At 38.0% G+C, this 17238-nt stretch overlaps 1 protein-coding gene across 8 annotated transcripts in view; it reads left to right on the plus strand.

Moving 5' to 3' along the window:
• The window catches only part of CCDC187 (coiled-coil domain containing 187), a 116182-nt gene that overhangs the window by 81334 nt on the left and 17610 nt on the right, over positions 1 to 17238 (plus strand). For 6 of the 8 annotated variants that reach the window (XM_072632966.1, XM_072632967.1, XM_072632963.1 and 3 more), the window contains 6 exons: positions 5016 to 5143; positions 5491 to 5570; positions 6446 to 6573; positions 7136 to 7311; positions 12267 to 12345; positions 15157 to 15303. In XM_072632966.1, the coding sequence (XP_072489067.1) occupies positions 5016 to 5143; positions 5491 to 5570; positions 6446 to 6573; positions 7136 to 7311; positions 12267 to 12345; positions 15157 to 15303 (738 nt within the window). The remainder of the gene's footprint in view (positions 1 to 5015; positions 5144 to 5490; positions 5571 to 6445; positions 6574 to 7135; positions 7312 to 12266; positions 12346 to 15156; positions 15304 to 17238) is intronic. The other 2 variants (XM_072632964.1, XM_072632969.1) reach the window with 2 other exon arrangements.

Genomic DNA, 17238 nt, shown 5'->3' on the forward strand with positions numbered 1-17238 from the left:
GAACTGGAAACAGTGGGTGCCCAGACTATTGTTGATATAGAGATATAGTTGGCGTTGTGAACTGGTCCACCATCCTGGAAAACAACTTGGAACTGTGTCCAAAGGACTATAAAACTGTGCATAAAACTTTGACCCAGGTCTTTAACGCTAGGCCCATAAATCAAAGAGATCAAAGTAAAGAAGAAAGGACATACTTTGTAGAAAAATATAGCAGTTCTTTTTTTGTTGTGGCAAAGAATTGGAAATTGGGGAATGGTTAACCAAGTTGTGGTGTATGATTGTGATGGAACTCTATCATGCTATAAGAAACAATAAGCAGGATGGTTTCAGAAAAACCTGAAAAGACTTATATGAACTAATACAAAGTGAAGTCATCAGAACCAGAACATGCTACACAGTGACAGCAGTATTATAATGATGATCAACTGTGAAAGACTTGGCTACTGTGATAAAGACAATGATCCAAGACAATTCCAAAGGACCCATGATAAAAAATGCTATCCACCTTCAGAGAGAACACCGATGAATGCTAAGTGCAGATTTAAGCTTATTTTTTCCATTTTATTTTTCTTTCTTTTGTGTGTTTTTGTCTAAATAGCTAATATGGAAATGTCTTTTTGTATGACTTTACATGTATAATTGATGCATTTCTTGCCTTAATGAGTAGAAGCTGGGCAGAAGGGAGAGAAAGAATTTAGAACTCACAATTTTAAAAAATAAATGTTAAATTTTTAACATAATAGGGAAATATTTAACAAAATAAATGAAAATATAATTTTAAGAAGAGACTATGGCATATGATTTAATAGAATATCACTGCTCTGTAAGAAATGATGAAAGAGATGGATTCAGAGAAACTTGGAAAGACATGTATGAACTGATAATGTATGAAACAAATGGAACTGAAAAAATTATTTATACAAGGACTACAACATATAGATAAAGCAACTTTGAAAGAATTAATAATGCTAATCATTGAAATGATCAATCACAAATCCAGAAGACTGAGTATTAAACTATCTCCTCTTTCTCACTTCTTAGTGGAGAGGTGAATAGATTGAGCAGCTAGGTGATATAGTGGATGGGGGTTAGACTTGGAGTCAAGAAGTCCTGAGTTCAAGATACTTAACAATTGTATGATCTTGGGTAAGTCATTTAACCTCTCTCATCTTCAGTTTCTTCATCTATAAACTAGGGATAATAATGGCACCTACCTCCAAATGTGGTTGGGGGAGGAGCAAATGAAATAATGTGTAAAAAATGCTTTGCAAAATTTGAGCATTATAGAAATGCCAGTTATCTTTATTTTAAGTGCAGAATGAGACATAATTTTCAGACGTGACCAATACAGTGTAATTATACATGACAAAACAATGCAAGTTTGTTTTATCCATCCTTATTTGTTACCAGGGAAGGCTTTTATTTAGGAAGGGAGAGATTTAGAAGGTAGTGATAGTAGACAGATAGATAGATAAGCATCTATTAAGCACTTACTATTGTGCCAGGCATTGTGTTGCAAAACGAAAAGAACAAGTAGAATAGAAGAAAGCTCAGAAACACTGAGCATGTTGGTGATATCATTGTATTTAATATTTTTAAAAATTTAAATGCTAGACCATTTGGTACATGTGTAGTTAGTACTGATATTCATTGCCTATGGTACCTTTTAGCAAAATATATTTTGCCTATTTTTCTCTTTTAATTATATCTATTTTTGCTTTGTCTGAGATCATGATTGCTACTCCTGCATTTTTTTAAACTCTGGAGAAGTAGTAGATTTTGTTCCCATTCCTATCTTTAATTCTATTTCTATCTTTATATGTTTCTTGTAAACAACATATTGTTGCATTTTGGTTTCTAATCCATTCTGTTAGCCTCTTTCATTTTATGGGTGAGTTCATCCCTTTCTCATTCACAGTTAGGATTGTTCATTATGTATGTCCTTTCATTCTATTTCTTATACTTTCCTTCTCTTTTTTCCTCAGTCCCCCCCTTCAAGAGTTTGTTTTGCTTCTGACTACTACCTCCCTTAATCCACTCAACCTCTCATTCCCACCCACCCCCTCTTTTTCCTTAGTCCATTTCCCTTCTATTCCCTAATGGATGAGATGTAGTTTTGTACCAAATTCTGTGAATATGTATTCTTTCTTGTTTTAACCACTTCATATGAGAGTGAGGTTCAAGTTTCACCTGCCCCATCCCATTTGCTCCCTCTGTTGTCTAAATTCCTTCTTCTGGATCCTGTTTATGGGAGATAATTTTTCTCATTCTTCCTCTCCTCCCCCTATCAATGTATTCCTTTTCATTTCCCTTCTGTTTTTCTTTTTAAGATCATCCAAACATAAAGGAATCATACCAGGCCCTCTACCTAATTAGACTCCCTCTAAGACTCCAGGTGATTATCAAGTTATGAAGAGTTATATGTATCATCTCCCCATATAAGAATGTAAATAGTTTTACCTTGTTTAGTTACTTATGATTTCTCACTCATGTTTACTTCTTTTTATGTTTCTCTTCACTATTATGTTTGCATGTCAAATTTTCTATTAAATTCTTTTCATCAGGAATGCTTGGAAATCTTTTATTTCATTAAAAATCTCCCCCCACAATAAGATTACATTATCTTGCTAGATAGGTTACCTTTGAAGGAAGTGACTGATGGGGTTTTTCAATGTCTATTTTGTTTTCTGGTTCTAAGATATGTGGGCAGTTTTCTTTTATGATTTCCTGAAATATGATGCCAGGGCTTTTTAAAAATTGTACATTTCAGGAAGTTCAATGATTCTTATATTATCTCTAATCAATCTATTTTCCAGGATTTATTTTTTCTTCAATAAAGTTTTGTATATCTTTTTACCCTAGTTATTAGTTCTCTCTTCATATCTTTCTTCCATAGCTCTCATTTGGTTTTTAAAATTATTTTTAATTCCTTAAAAAAAAAAACAAGCTTCCTCTAGGAATTCCTATTGGACTTGTGCCCAAGCTATATTTTCCTTTGAGGCTTTTCTTGTAGGTATTTTCAAGTCATTTTTTACAGAATGTTTGTATCTTAAGTTTCCTTGTCAATCACAGGAGTTCTTTATGTTAGGATTCTTTTTTTGTTTGCTCATTCCTCCAGCCTTCTTCTTGACTTTGGACTTTATTAGTGCTAGGCTCTGCATATTTTGGGAGTGGAGAAGCTATCTGGATTGAGCTTGTGTCCTTTTACATTCTTTTGCTGCTTTCATAGCTTGGTGTGGGGGCCTGTGAGCTTTCAGTGCTCCCAAAGTGGTATAATCCAGGAAGAGGTCTATTCACTGACATCCTGGTCTGAGATCTGCAAGTTCCTGACCCAGGTTTGGATGTGTTAGCTTGTGTAGGGCTGAGAATTTCAGTAGACTGCTGCTGGACTCAGTCACTATTAGCCCCTTGAGAGGCTCTGCAGTTCGGAATGATGAACTGTTGGCTCCCCTTTGGTCTGAGATTTCTGCCTTGCCCATTGTAGCCTTAGATACTAGACTAAAGGGTAGAAATAAGGCACAGTCTGCTCTTGGGATCAGAACCACATAGCCACCTTTCCGGAACTTGTTTCTTGTTCACTACATAGCTAGAGATCATGCTCCTGACCCTCCTCTTTGCTCCAGATCTGTGACCTGACTCTGGTAGCAGGCAACAGAACTACCAGATAGAACTCATTCATGTACCCAGTGATAGTTCAGGAATGCCTTAGGATCTTTTTCTGCCCTGATACTTATTTGCCTTGATGCCCTGTATCAGCCCTCTTTCTCTCCCTGAGCACTGGAATGTTCCATGCTATGTGTGTCCCTGGCCACTCCCTATTCTTAGTGTCTGCAGACCTGTCTGTCTCCCTGTTATTTTGGGATGGAAAAATAACTCATTGTGATTTTTTTTCTTGAATTTCTCAATCAGAATTCAGACCACTGTGCTTCTAGATTATTGTGGAGAAGGGATAGTTGTAAACTAGATGTTTTATCACTCTGCCATTTTGACTCTAATTCAACATAGTACATATATATGTAAACATACACACACGCACACACACATATACATATACACACATATATTCAAAAGCTTTATATAATAGATTTATGGTTTCATATGTAATATTTTTCTGACCTTCATTGTATATAGGAATGTTTATGCTTACTAATAATTTTCTAGTTTATGACATAGTTTCATGTATATTTATATATATTTGAAATATACCTCTGGGAATAGATACTTTAACCAAAACATAACAAATTGACTAATTGTTGTTTGTTGTAGACAGCAGACAAATGAAACCTCCATTGAATATATATTTGATGAAAGGCCATGAGTCAAATCAAAGTTTAAATCAATTCAGTAACAACCAATCTTTACTTCAGAAGACTGATGATGAGCTGAGGCTCATCTGGTGGACTATGGGCACAGAATGAAGCATATATAGCCAAACACAAGGTCAACATATTGGTTTGTTACGCTTAAAGAGAGTTCTGTGAGGGTTTTATTGGGAAATAGAAATGGAAATAAGAATAATTTGAAAAATTTTTAGAATAAAAATAAAAGGATTAAGTTGCATAAACCGGGATCACCTTAGTTGTGGTCTTACCCTTATTCCCTGCAGATGTGTTATTTCCTTAAGTGTTGTCAAAGGCCTTGGGCCAGCTACATGAAGCAACTCATAAAATGTCCTTTTTCTGACTGTTATACAATGCAGGTCATGTCCTCATTTCTCTGATGGTGTGGTCTTCTTCGGCAATGAAGGACAAACACAACAACAACAAATGCCTATGTTTGGTGTAATAGAAAGAGTAATGAATTTAGGAAGACTTAGATCCAAACCCCGCCTCTGGCACTTACTTAGCTCTTTGACCCTGGACAGCTCATTTAACCTTTCTGAGCTGGTATTTTTCTCAGCTGTAAAATGAGAATAATAAATATTTTCATTACCTTTATCAAACATTTGTGTTAGGGAAATAGCTTGTTAATGTTTAAGTGTATCATCACTGCTGTTTTTATTATTGTTATTTCAGCAGTTTTTGCATGACAGCCACATCCCTAGAGCTGAACTAGACAATAAAGTAGGAAAATGGAAGATGCCAAAGACCTATGGAAGCTTGGAATCCATAGCCTGTCTAACGAGGCTGTCATCTATGGGCAGGTATGATGGATATACAGAGGATTTACTTACCATTCCCAAAACCAAACACATGATTTGACCTAAGCAGTGACATATCCCATATTATTGTGTTGGCATCCACCTTACTCTGTCTGCAAGTAGGGCTGGGCTTAGCCTATGCTATGTGGGATTCAGTTAAGCTGGCCTATCAGCAAGAGAAACCGAGCTAAAACTATCCCTCTTCTAGGGCATAAACCTATTCCTGACTACTTAAGCAGAAGATGTCATTCTCCATACATAAATGGTATGTGCATATCACATATGTGCTATGACAGGATGTCGTGAAATTACCTGTGTGCTTTTTTTTATTACTATTTGTGTGTCCATAGAACATATTCCAACAGAGCCAATAGTCCAACAGTTCCCACCTGGGAAAGTGAACCAAGGAGAAATTTATTGGATAGCACAGGTAAGATCCTCTGAGGCTGTCATCTTTATGTCTCTTGGTTACTGTGCCAGCTTTAAGCACTGAAAGAGCTACTAAGTTGATCTCCATTTTCACAGACTATGTAACCAGGCCAGAAGAAACTATTGTGTATTATACACACCCTCCCCGCCAAAAAAGGATAAACATTAGGAATACCTTACAGCAAAAGTACAGAGTCAGTCTCTTTCATAGGTATTAAATAAGAACCTAAGCACTGTACAGAGTTCAGATACTCAGGGTTGGCCTCTATCTCCAAATAGGCTAACACTTAAACCCTTTAGGGCATTTGGTTCATTGATTTTTAAAGACTCTAAGAATGGAGAAGTGATCATATTGATAAGTACTTCCTTGCTGTAATGGCTATTGTTTGTTGAGTATTGAATGAAGATGGGGATCAATGCATAAACATTATTTTTAATAGTCCTTTATGTAATCATTTCAATCATACTTATTCAGGTTTGCTCCCATTCCTCAGCCTTTCCTTATTCATGTCACTTCAGTAAACATTTCCTGAGGTTCCCACTATGATGGGGCTAATTCTAGCATCTGAAATATTTCATCAAAAATCCAAATATTTTTGTGCCAAAAGTGAAGTTGTTTTATATAATCTGGATTTCTAGTGTCATTATTCCATTTCTCTAGATTTTTTGGCATAATGGAAACATTGGCTGCCTCAGGTGAGCACTAAAGCTCTATGTGGGAGAGAAGTACCAAGCTAAATTGCCCAAGTTTAATCTTAACTTTTATGCTTTCTATTCTATGAAAGTTCCAAATGAAATAAAGCTTCCCACATCCCCTGCCCCATTCTGGTAGAGTACTGATTGACATAGGCTTGATGGGATGTTTTTTGTCCTTAGATGCTGATAGGGGAAGAGGGAAGCAAGACAGTATCACATCAGTCCGTTCCACCACATGGTCCCCTTCAGTTGCTGGTTACCCAAGTGGCAAGCTATTCTCCAGAGAAGACCTCATGGACAGCAGCCAGGTATGAGGGTAGCCTCAGGACTAGATTCCAATGATCATATTTCTCTTGCAGGTATTACTTCACATTCATTGTCCAAATCCTCAGTGCCTTTTATTTCTCTGTGTCTCCTACCCTTCATACTTGAACCTCTTCTCAGGGGCTATCCTTAGGAGCCTGTAAACCCTAGATTAACCCTCATACTATCCTACCCACCTTATACATCCTCTATCTAATTCCCTCATTTCAGGGGTGAGGCTTCCTGTATCTCTCAAGGTGAAAGTAGACTAACTTGTCTAGTGGCAGAGGAATAGGCTTTCTACTCTCAGATATTTTGATAGTGGTTTTCTGGAGATCATGACCTACTTGGATTGTCTAATCCATTAGGAATTCTGATGATGGTACAACTTCAGGACAGAGAGCAGAGGAAATACTTGGGGCCTTGGTGGACCTTCTAGAAGCACATTTCACCTCTCAAAGAGAAGGGAGTGTTATGAAGGGAGTGTTATTTCTGAGGGTAACCCTGAGACATTTCTTTTGGTCACTTGGAAAATGACATATAAATCTCTTCTTCCATTGCTTCTAGAGGAATGAAATCAGTCAGTCTAACCTCTTTGACCGCTTTAGCCTGAGGATGACTGATCAGTACTTAAGGGAAGAAGAACTGAGAACTCAGTACCAGGCAGCCCTCCTTAAGCTCCGAGAGAAAGCCCTACAGGAGAAAGTTACAACTGAATTGTCATGGCTAGAGCAACAGAAATCGTGAGCTAATCTTTACTTAAACCTAAGAATATGCCTCATTGTCTTTTCACCTGTCTACCTATTCTAATATGTAGTCTAAGAATTTTAGCTCTAGAGGGGACATTACGGATCATCTGAAATCAGCCTTTTGGGCAAGGATTCGCCTCTGCTTATGTTGTATCATTTATGGAAGATTCAATGGTAAGTTATCAGAAACAGCATTTTTAAAGGGAGAACAATCTGTAAATGTAATTCAAAAGTATTTTGTCTTTCAAACATGAAGATGATGTAGTCAGCTTAGATGTAGTCTCCAAGCTATATCCCTATCAATGGGAGTAAACTCCATTGAGCCAAATTCATTTATACCTTCTTCCCTAGTGTGCCTTGAGATTCTGAGTATTTGTGAGATGGCTAGGTGTAGAGTGTGTGCGTGTGTAGCGTGTGTAGCTGTGAACCTGTGCTTAGCTTATTTAATCAGTGAACAGAGTTGTGAAGAATTAATTCTGTGGTAGGAGCAAAGGAGGTTGGTCAGCCACTCAATCCACAAACCTTTATTGAATCTTTACTATGTATCAAGTACTGAGTTTAAGTGCTGGTGACACAAGAAAGGCAAAAATACAATCCCTGTTCTTGAGGACCTAACATTCTTGTGGGGGAGATAATATACACACAACTATCTACATTTAAGATACATACAATATAAATAGGGGATAATCTCAGAAGGTACTAACAATGGGGGTGTGTGTGTGTGTATGTGTGTGTGTGTGTGTGTGTGTGTGTGAGAGAGAGAGAGAGAGAGAGAGAGAGAGAGAGAGAGAGAGAGAGAGAGAGAGAGAGAGAGAGAGAGAGAGAGAGAGAGAGAAACCAAGAAAGGCTCCTTGGAGAAGGTGGGATTTGAGCTGAGTCTTGAAGGATGCTAGGAAGCAGAGTCAATGGGGAGAGCATTCTAGGTAGGGGAGACATCAAGTTGGAGAGTTGTGTATGAGGAACAGCTAGAAAGCCAGTGTCACTGGATCATACAGTATGTGGAAAGAATTGAAGTGTAAGAAGACTGGAAAGGTAGGAAAAGGTCAAGTAGTGAAGGTCTTTAAAGGCAAACTGAGGGTTTTCCATTCTATTCTAGAGATAGTAGGCAGACATTGAAGTTGATGGAATGAGGGGATGCTGTGGTGTAAATAGAGGGAAGGGGACATATATGAAATGTTATAAAGGTAAAATTTGATAGGTCTTGGCAGCAGATTGGATATGTAGAATAAGTGAAAATTTAAGAGTTGAGGATGATACCTCAGCTTCAAGCCCTGGATGACTGGGAAGGCAGTGATGTCATCAACAGCAACAGCAAGGTTTGAAAGAGGGGAGGGTTTTGGCAGAAAGATACTAAACTTAATTTTGAATATGTTGAGTTTAAGATGTAAGGGCAAGCAAAGTGGGATCTTTTGCTGTTTGTATTTTAGTATAATCTAGTGCCTCTGATTGAATCTTGCCTTTATCAGCCAAGAGTCTTTATACTAGGAGTAAAGCACCTAACTAGAACCCTTATATGTATTTGTATTGTTAATGTGATTAAAGATCTTCCACCCATTAATGGGCCTGCCCGTGGGATTAAGGAAGATTTGTAGGAAGGTCCAAACTTTTTGTTAAGGAGGTACTGGTTCTCAAGGGTTGGGATGCCCTCTGACTCTAAAAATGGTATAAATACTGTGAGGGTGAGGTTTGACTTTGGGGCTTAGTTTTTGGAAGAAGCTTTATGTGTCAGAGGAGATGCTGGGTAGCCCCTAAGAACAACTTCCCCCACCCTCCAGCTTTTTGAAGCACCAAATATTGGTTCTTTCTTCTCTGGCAAGTATCTAGTTGGACAGGTGGACCTTTCAATTGATTTGTGACATATGTATTGCTTATGTCAAACAGTTTGAAAGTGCTGTCTGTTGATTTCCTAAACTAAGTGAATGATATATGTGCTTGATTAAAGGAGACTGTTAATCACTCAGAAGTTGCCTTTCCTTTTATGAATGCAGATCTAACAACCTGTGATAGCAGCTCTCCCCTGTGTATGTCAAGGTACTTACTGTTACAGATATCTATGAGAAATCCAGTTTTAGATATCCAATAGGCAGTCCGTGATGGTAGAATAGAAGTCAGGAGAGAAATTAGGGTTGCAGAAATTGATCTGAGGATCTTCTGCTTGGTGATTATAACTGAATCCATGGCAGCTCAAAAAAAAGAATATAGAGAGAAAGGAGAGAGAGCCAAGGACAGACACTGGGGGACATAGTGGGTATAATCTGAATGAAGATCCAACAAAGGAGACTGAGGAGAAGTCATGAGCAGGAGGAGAACCAGCAAAGAGCATTGTTATGAAAACCTAGACAGGAGAGTGTATCCAGGAGAAGAGGGCGATCAATAGTGTTGAAGGTTTCAGAGAGATTATGAAGGTATAAGGAATGAGAATAAGAGTTGTGAATTAAGAGATGATTAGTAACTTTAAAACGACTAATTTCATTTGAATGATGAAGTTGGAAGCCAGGCTACATAGGGATTAGAAAAGTGAGAGGAGAAGAAGAAGCAGAAGCACCAGTTGTAGATGGTTTTCTAATAGTTTAGCCAAGAAAGAAGGGGGAGACATAAGATAATAGCTAATGGCGATGGCTGGATCAAGTGAAGTTTTTTTCTTTTTAAGGTGGGGGGGCATATTTTTAGGTATGATGGAAGTAGCAGGTTGACAGGGAATAGACTGAAGTTTAGCAAGAGATAGTGACCAACTGCAATTTTAGAGGACTGGTGATATGAAGCATGCTATCTATTGCCAGAAAGAGAGGTGATGGTGACGAACTAAGAGTGCAAATTGAAGCACACACACACACACATTTATGTGTGTATGTATGTATGTATTTACACATATATGTGTGTGTACATATACACATATGTGTGTACACATATATACATATATTTCTGATATGAACAATGCAAGAACTTATTTTGCTTGGCTATACATGTTTGTAATGGCTTTTGCTTTCTGCTTTCTCAAAGGTGGGGAGGAGAAATAGGAAGGGAATGATTGCAGAACTGAAAATTAAATTTGGATTTAAAAATTAGTGAGAGGTTAAAATGAGGATTGTATAGGGGCAATCTCCTGGAGAAGAGAGAATGAAATTGGATCTAGGGAACGTATAGAGGAATTTGCCTTGGCAAAGAAGAGAAAAAGAACAAGGCCACCTTTTGTATGAGGCAGGGGTGACAGAGGAGATAATGAGGGAAGACATCTGAGTGATGTAAAATGAGAAAAACAGAAGAGAAGGAACTCCTAATGAATGGCTCCATTTTTTTTTTCAGTGCAGTATAAGATAAGGTCTTTTATTAAGGGATGGGGGAAGAGTGCACATGGGAGACTTGCAGAGGATTGAAAAGGTGGGGAATACTTACTGTGGTGAGTGGAATAATGCATTGATTAAGGAAGTATAAAAAGGCTGCCTTGCTGCCATGAAGGTTCAGATGAAATTATATAACATAAATTTGTACTGGACACAGTCAGCCTAGTTTCATACTTTTTTCCAGCTCTGTTCATCAACACATTAATGGCAGTAATGGCAGTGGATAGCATGAACATTCCAAGGCCAGAGCTTAGCAAGTCACAATAAGTGACAGGAGAAGGGGATGGGGACTCAAACATAGAGGAGGATAGGATAGAGTTGAACTAGTTCTCCAAGGAGTCAACATAGGGAAGAGAAGAGAGTGTCACCATTGCAAGAGTGATGGCCTAGGAAATAACTAAGGGGTGGAGAGATTGGAGGTCTTGGTGAAGATGAAGAATAGGCGTAGGAGTCATAAAGGAGAGAAAAAGGTATGATGATAAAATATAGTAAGATCAAGAGTATGATCATCTCTGTATGGAAGGGAAGGTAGAGTGAAGGAGTAGGTCATGGGAAATGACATATTCCTTGAAATAGATGAAGAAGTAGATGGTATAGGATGTTTGAAGGGTTTTGAAGGAAGAATATGTATATTGAATTCCCTGACATCAGGAATTGGGTTGAAGAAGAGAGACTGACTGTGATAGCCAGACACTGAACTCATTGAGGATGGTAGGGAGAGAATTTTAGTTAGATAATAAATTTGGATTAAATGAACTTCAAAGGAGGAGAGTCTGGAAGTGATGAGGTGGGAACAAGGAGTATATTGAGTCTCCCAACCATGACTAAGGAATCAAGAGGTATGAGTAAAAGGTTCAACTATTCTTGGGTGGCCCCAGATTCCATGTAATAGGAGGTAGCCAGGTCTCAGTGAGATCCAGAAGATGGAGGAAGTGAGGAAAGGAAAGGTTTAAAATAAAAGCAAGTTTGTTAACTCTCTGGAATGGGCTTCCAAAGAGTACAGTGAAAGGGATGGACAGATATGGATTGGGACATTTGGAGTAACGGTTGAAGGAGTATGTTGACCATCGAGGAATGATTCTAGATAGATTATCAATGGCTGGATTATCAAGTCTGTTGAGAGAAGAATGTGGTTAGACTGTTCAGGGCCTTTTCCCAATCAAACCTGGTGATAGGTTCAGGATTAGAGCTCAGTCTCTGGCTAGGGAACAGAGTTCTCTTTATGAAGGTAACTGGTCTACACAAAGACAGAAGGTTGTTCTCTTTATATATGTGTTCTAGTCTAAGTTAACTGGATGACAGCTAACTAAAATAAGTGTGGTCATTTTCAAGTTGTCCTTTCCAAATTATTCCCAGGGAAGTTTTTGACTGCTTCCCTGCTTCTGCCATCTATGTTCAGTCAAACAGAATCAGAAATGTTTAAAGCCACTGGGAAGAAAATAAACAATGCATTCCAAAGCAAATATTAATAATTTCTGGATTATCTATGCCTCATGCTATTAACATGGATAATTGAGATTTTGCATAAAACTAATTTTTGGAAGCCACTGTTTTTGGAATGAACGTTTGGAATTTTATGATAATTTTTGCTATTCTCAATAATTCTAGATGTTTGGGGAATAAAAGAGACCACAGCTTAATGACTGAAAAACAGCACCGAATCCTAATGGACCTGAAGCAAGACCAGGTAGGCCATTGGCAAGATAATAATACTACTTCCTCAGAGGACATCAGGAGCTGGCTGTGAGGTTTCAGTGCAAAGCTGGAACATCCAGTACTTTTTGTTTGCATTAAGCCTCTTACGCATGTCAGCATAGTAGAAGATAGCAACAAGTAACACTTGAAGACAAAAATAAAGGCTACAACATGGTGCAGTGGAAAGAGAATGTTGAATTTGAAGTTAGGGCATAAATTTGGGTCTGGAATCTGTCTCTTAGTAGCTGTGTGACTTTGGGTAAGTCATTTAACCTCTTCAAGTCTCAATTTTCTCATTTGCGAACTGAAAGGGTTGGATTAAATCACTTGCAAGATTACTTCTAGTTCTAAGTCTATGGTCCTATGAACGTTTAGGAGAATAGTATCATCCATTTGGATGATTGTAAATTCTTATTTCAAATTCTGTTATCATTGGCTGTCTATATAAAAGGTAAACTGAAGTCTGTGGCTGTTAGAATTAAAGCCCAATCAGTTGTAAAAATAATGTTCAATTTGCCTTAGAAATGCTATTTGCAGACAGTTTTGGTCATACTCACTGCCAAAAACTAGAGAAGGATTCTCTTAAGAATTTTAATTCCACAAATCCCTAAAGAGTTGGCCAAAGGTCTTCTCTTTAAAATCCTTGCCTTTTCTTCTTTCAGAAGTCTGCTTCTGTCTTCTCTTCGAGGCTCATCCTGCACACCTGCTAATAAGCTGGGGATCTCTCTCCACTTCTTTGGCTCAGTAACTTCACATTGTCCTTCTCTGTGGTCCCCAACCTCAGATCTTGTCCCCGCTATGTTCTCCTTGTGCATCTTATCCTTTTGGGCCATAGTTGGATGACAACTACTAATGTCAGAGGGCTCCCAGTTCATTCTGAAGACAGTCAATTGAATTGCTGGCACCTTCTGGAGATGCCAGCCTCATGTTGTTATCTCGTCCATTATGACTCTTAATTGTGGGAATTTCAAGGGAAGGCATGGCAGAATGGTGGGCCCAGGATTTAGCTCTCTGTGTCTATTTCATCAAAAATGAAGAGTTAGCTCTGTGGTATTCAATATAACCATTTGTCTATGATACTTATTTCAATATGGGAGTACGGGAAAAGATATATAGGAAGGGTGGAGTTGGGTGGAAGAAAATGATCTTCTTTGGACAAGGTGGTTATCAGGTCACTAGGATCTTATTTTAATGTCCAGTGAGGGATTTTTACTCTATGGCATCTTAAGTGACTTAAAGAATGTGTTCCTTCTCTATTCCTTTCCCTGGGCAGGACCAGACTTGCTGATAACTGATAGTTACTCATGGACTTTGACCTAGGAAATCTAAATGCAAACATTAATTAAACTTTACGATGGGTCCTCTTCCTTGCTTACAGACAAGTAATTTATTTGTTTGGTGTTCCGTGTTTGGATCTGTTCCCCAGATCATAAAGATGAAAAATATGACTACTGAATCCTCAGTAATTGGTGGAAAGAAAGCAAAATCAGTTTTCCACCAACTTATGGCACAGTTCTACTGGGATAACATTGTAGATATGGTCCATGCCCCTGCTGCATGGAACTGGAGATGTTTCAAAGAATAATTAAAATGATCATAGGTACGAGTAGGTTAAAATGTGAGGGTTTTTTGTCTAGTTTTTTTATAGGACCTGTGATTTTATCGATATAGGGAGTTCTGGGTTAGGGAGAAATGAAAATTATTAGTTCTACAATCCGGAAAGATGCATGCACTCATTATTCATTCAACAGTTTAGTAAACACTTGTTATGAGTGTTAGGGATTACAAGAAATACCATTATAATCAAAACATGGTCTCTGCTCTCACAGAGCTTATAGGCAGAGAAAGAAATAGGATCAAAGCTTTAGGCATGGTGTGAGAACACAGACTTGCAACCAAATCCAAGAATCTTGGGGAAGGCAGGGACCTAGTGTGTAATTTGAGAGTAAAATGTGGTCCTACTTTAGAATATAATAATGTAATAGACTAATAACATTATTATATTATATCATTATAATATAATTATAATAGAATATAATGACATTATATTCATTCCAACCAGGCAACCCTAGCCTTCCCCTACTTTGCTTCCTCAGGTCTTCCATTAGAGACAGACTCTGAAGTTATCCTTTGTAGTATTTATTATATTCTTGTTTTTTAGGGTACTCCTCCTCCCACTATCCACCCAATAATCCTTCTCCTCATTTTTTAAAACCTGTATTTAACGCTGTTTTGGTGTTTCTGGAGCTAGGACTAATGGTAGAAAAGGTTAAACAGTTGCCTCAGGCATAACATATGGGCAGAAGTACAATGAGAAACATTTTTGGACTTGGATCTTTTTTTTTAAATGTACATCTTAATTTCAGAAAATTCCCATTCTCTATTATATAGTTATTTTGTGACAGGTCATGTGTGTCATGGAGGCAGCATGGGGCAATGATTGGATAGAGAACTGGCCCCAAAGCCAGGAAGACCTGGTTCAGGTCCTGTCTCTGCTGCAGACTGTCTTTGTGGACCTAAACAAGTCACTTTAGCTCTCAGTGTCTTAGATAACTTTCTAAGAAGATAAGTCACAGAGACAGTGCTAGACTGCACTGGGAACTGCCTATATGAATGAAGTCACAGGTTTAGTCTCTATCAACTCTTATCGTTAAGGCTTAAGTCCTTTGGTAGACAGTAATATAAAGGGTCCAATTTTCAGATGTCAACATACGTGATTTTCACACCTTTCCAGGACACAAAAATACCTCATTTGCCTCTGATGAGTACTAATCCCTATTTCATCCTTCTTTATCATATTCAGGTGGAACTTAAACACCTACAAAACATGTATGAAGTGACTCATCAGGAGAGAAAACTTTTATTGACGCAACAAAAGGACATCCTAACAATACAGCAGTCAACAGCTCATCTTGAACAAGAATTTCCTGACCTAGCTAGCAGACACCAGGTGAACTATCCCTAAAACAGTGAGCTGTTGACTAAGCCTTTGCATTTGTCCTCCTATCTGTATATGGAGATTGGAAAGGCCTGTATTCCTTATTTATACTCTGTTCTCTCGAAAGATCAGCCCCTATGGATCAGTTTTGGGCACTCCATTACTGCCACTAATGGAAATGCGTCCCTCAATACCTTAGTTGAGATATGGCTTTTGTGCACTGCTGTGATTTAATCATAATAACCTAGTGGCCACCTTTCTGGTGCTGAGCCTCTCCAAACCTGATCCTCAGATGACAGACACATTATCCTCTTTAGACCCATACTCAAAAGTCTTTCTGGCTTGACAGGACTTGCTGAACCATACACCCCACTAGCTTAGCCTCTATAAACTCTGGGTCACTTCCTGTCACAATGAGATATTAGAGCAGAACTTTAGCAAACGCTCCTATTCCCAAAGATAAACATAACAAAAAACACAGAAAAGTTACTTGTCGAAATGGTGAAAAATATTGAATGCCACCATTCTGCCTTTTGCCATTCTATAGCATCTAGAAAGTCATTCTTCTTTAGTGTAGAAATGTCGTCATGGATAAAATATGATGTTGAATCATTGATTTTATGTGAGATACTTAACCTCCAAGCCTGAATGTAGGATTCTCCAAATCTATGTTCGAGAGTGCCATATTGTTTTATGTGCATTGAATTGTGTTTGTGGGTAGATGTTCAAATGTCCAACAAGCAAGGTGAATTCAATGGTTCATCTTTGAGTGTTACACCTTGATTCTACTTCATAGTCTTGGCCAGGGCCCCTAACCCTGGCTTCCCTAAATGTGTCCCTGCACATGTAGGTTAGAAAATGTAGGTGGGTAAATGAAGCTTGTCTGTATTGTAAGGGACAGGCCTCTCAAGCTTATGGTTCTCTACCCCAGGTTTTTCAACAAACATTTATTAAACACCTGAAACAATTAGCTACAAAGCACTATTTCTAGACACTAGGAAGGTCAAGACAAATAATGACATAGTACTTGCTCTCAGTGACATCATTTTTGTCTGCAGAGAATAATACCTGCCTAGAGCATAGTGTGTGAGAGAGAGCAGTGCACTAAAAGCCAAGAGACCTGGGATCTAGTCCTATCTCTGTCACTGGCCACCTATGTGATGCTAGAAAAGTTACTTCTCTTCTCTGGACCTCAGTTTCCTCTTCTATAAAATAAGGGAGGTGGACTGATTAGGTGACTTCTTTTTTTGTTTGTTTTATTGTTTTGTTTTTTATATCATATTCATTTCTTTTTAAAAAGTGAGACTTTAACTAAAAAAAATATTTTCTCTTCCTTCTATCTATCTTTTAAGAAACCTTGTAACAAATATGCATAGTCAAGCAAAAAAAAAATTCCTTCATTTGGCTATGTCCAAAAAATATATGTCTCAATTGATCCTCTTGGGTCCATCAATTTTCTTCCGGGAAATAGGTATCATGATTCATCATGGGTCCTCTGGAATTGTGGTTGCTAATGCTTTGTGATTGTTCACGTCTTCTTTTTAAATTGATGATTTCAGTTTTAACATTACATTTATTTCTGAATATATTCTTTCCCCTTCTACTGCCAAGAGAGCGATCATTTGTAAAAGGGTTTAAAAGGGAAAAAGAGACAAAACTGGCTAACAAGTCACTGGCATCTCACAGTTTTTGCAATATTCTATACCCCACTCCCCCAACCTTGTAATGAATGGTGAGAGGGACATTTTTTCTTTTCTTCTCTGGGACGACCCTTTAGCAAGTGTTTCATTTTGTAGTAATTGTATATATTGTTTTCCTGCTTGTGCTTACTTCATTTTGCTTTAGTTCATATAAGTTTTCCCATGCTTCTCTGAATTCTTCATATTCATCACATATGGTGCAGTAGGTAGTTCATTACATTCGTATTCCACATTTTGTTTAGTTCAT

Source organism: Notamacropus eugenii, chromosome 1, assembly GCF_028372415.1.
Source record: "Notamacropus eugenii isolate mMacEug1 chromosome 1, mMacEug1.pri_v2, whole genome shotgun sequence".
NCBI classification, from domain to species: domain Eukaryota; kingdom Metazoa; phylum Chordata; class Mammalia; order Diprotodontia; family Macropodidae; genus Notamacropus; species Notamacropus eugenii.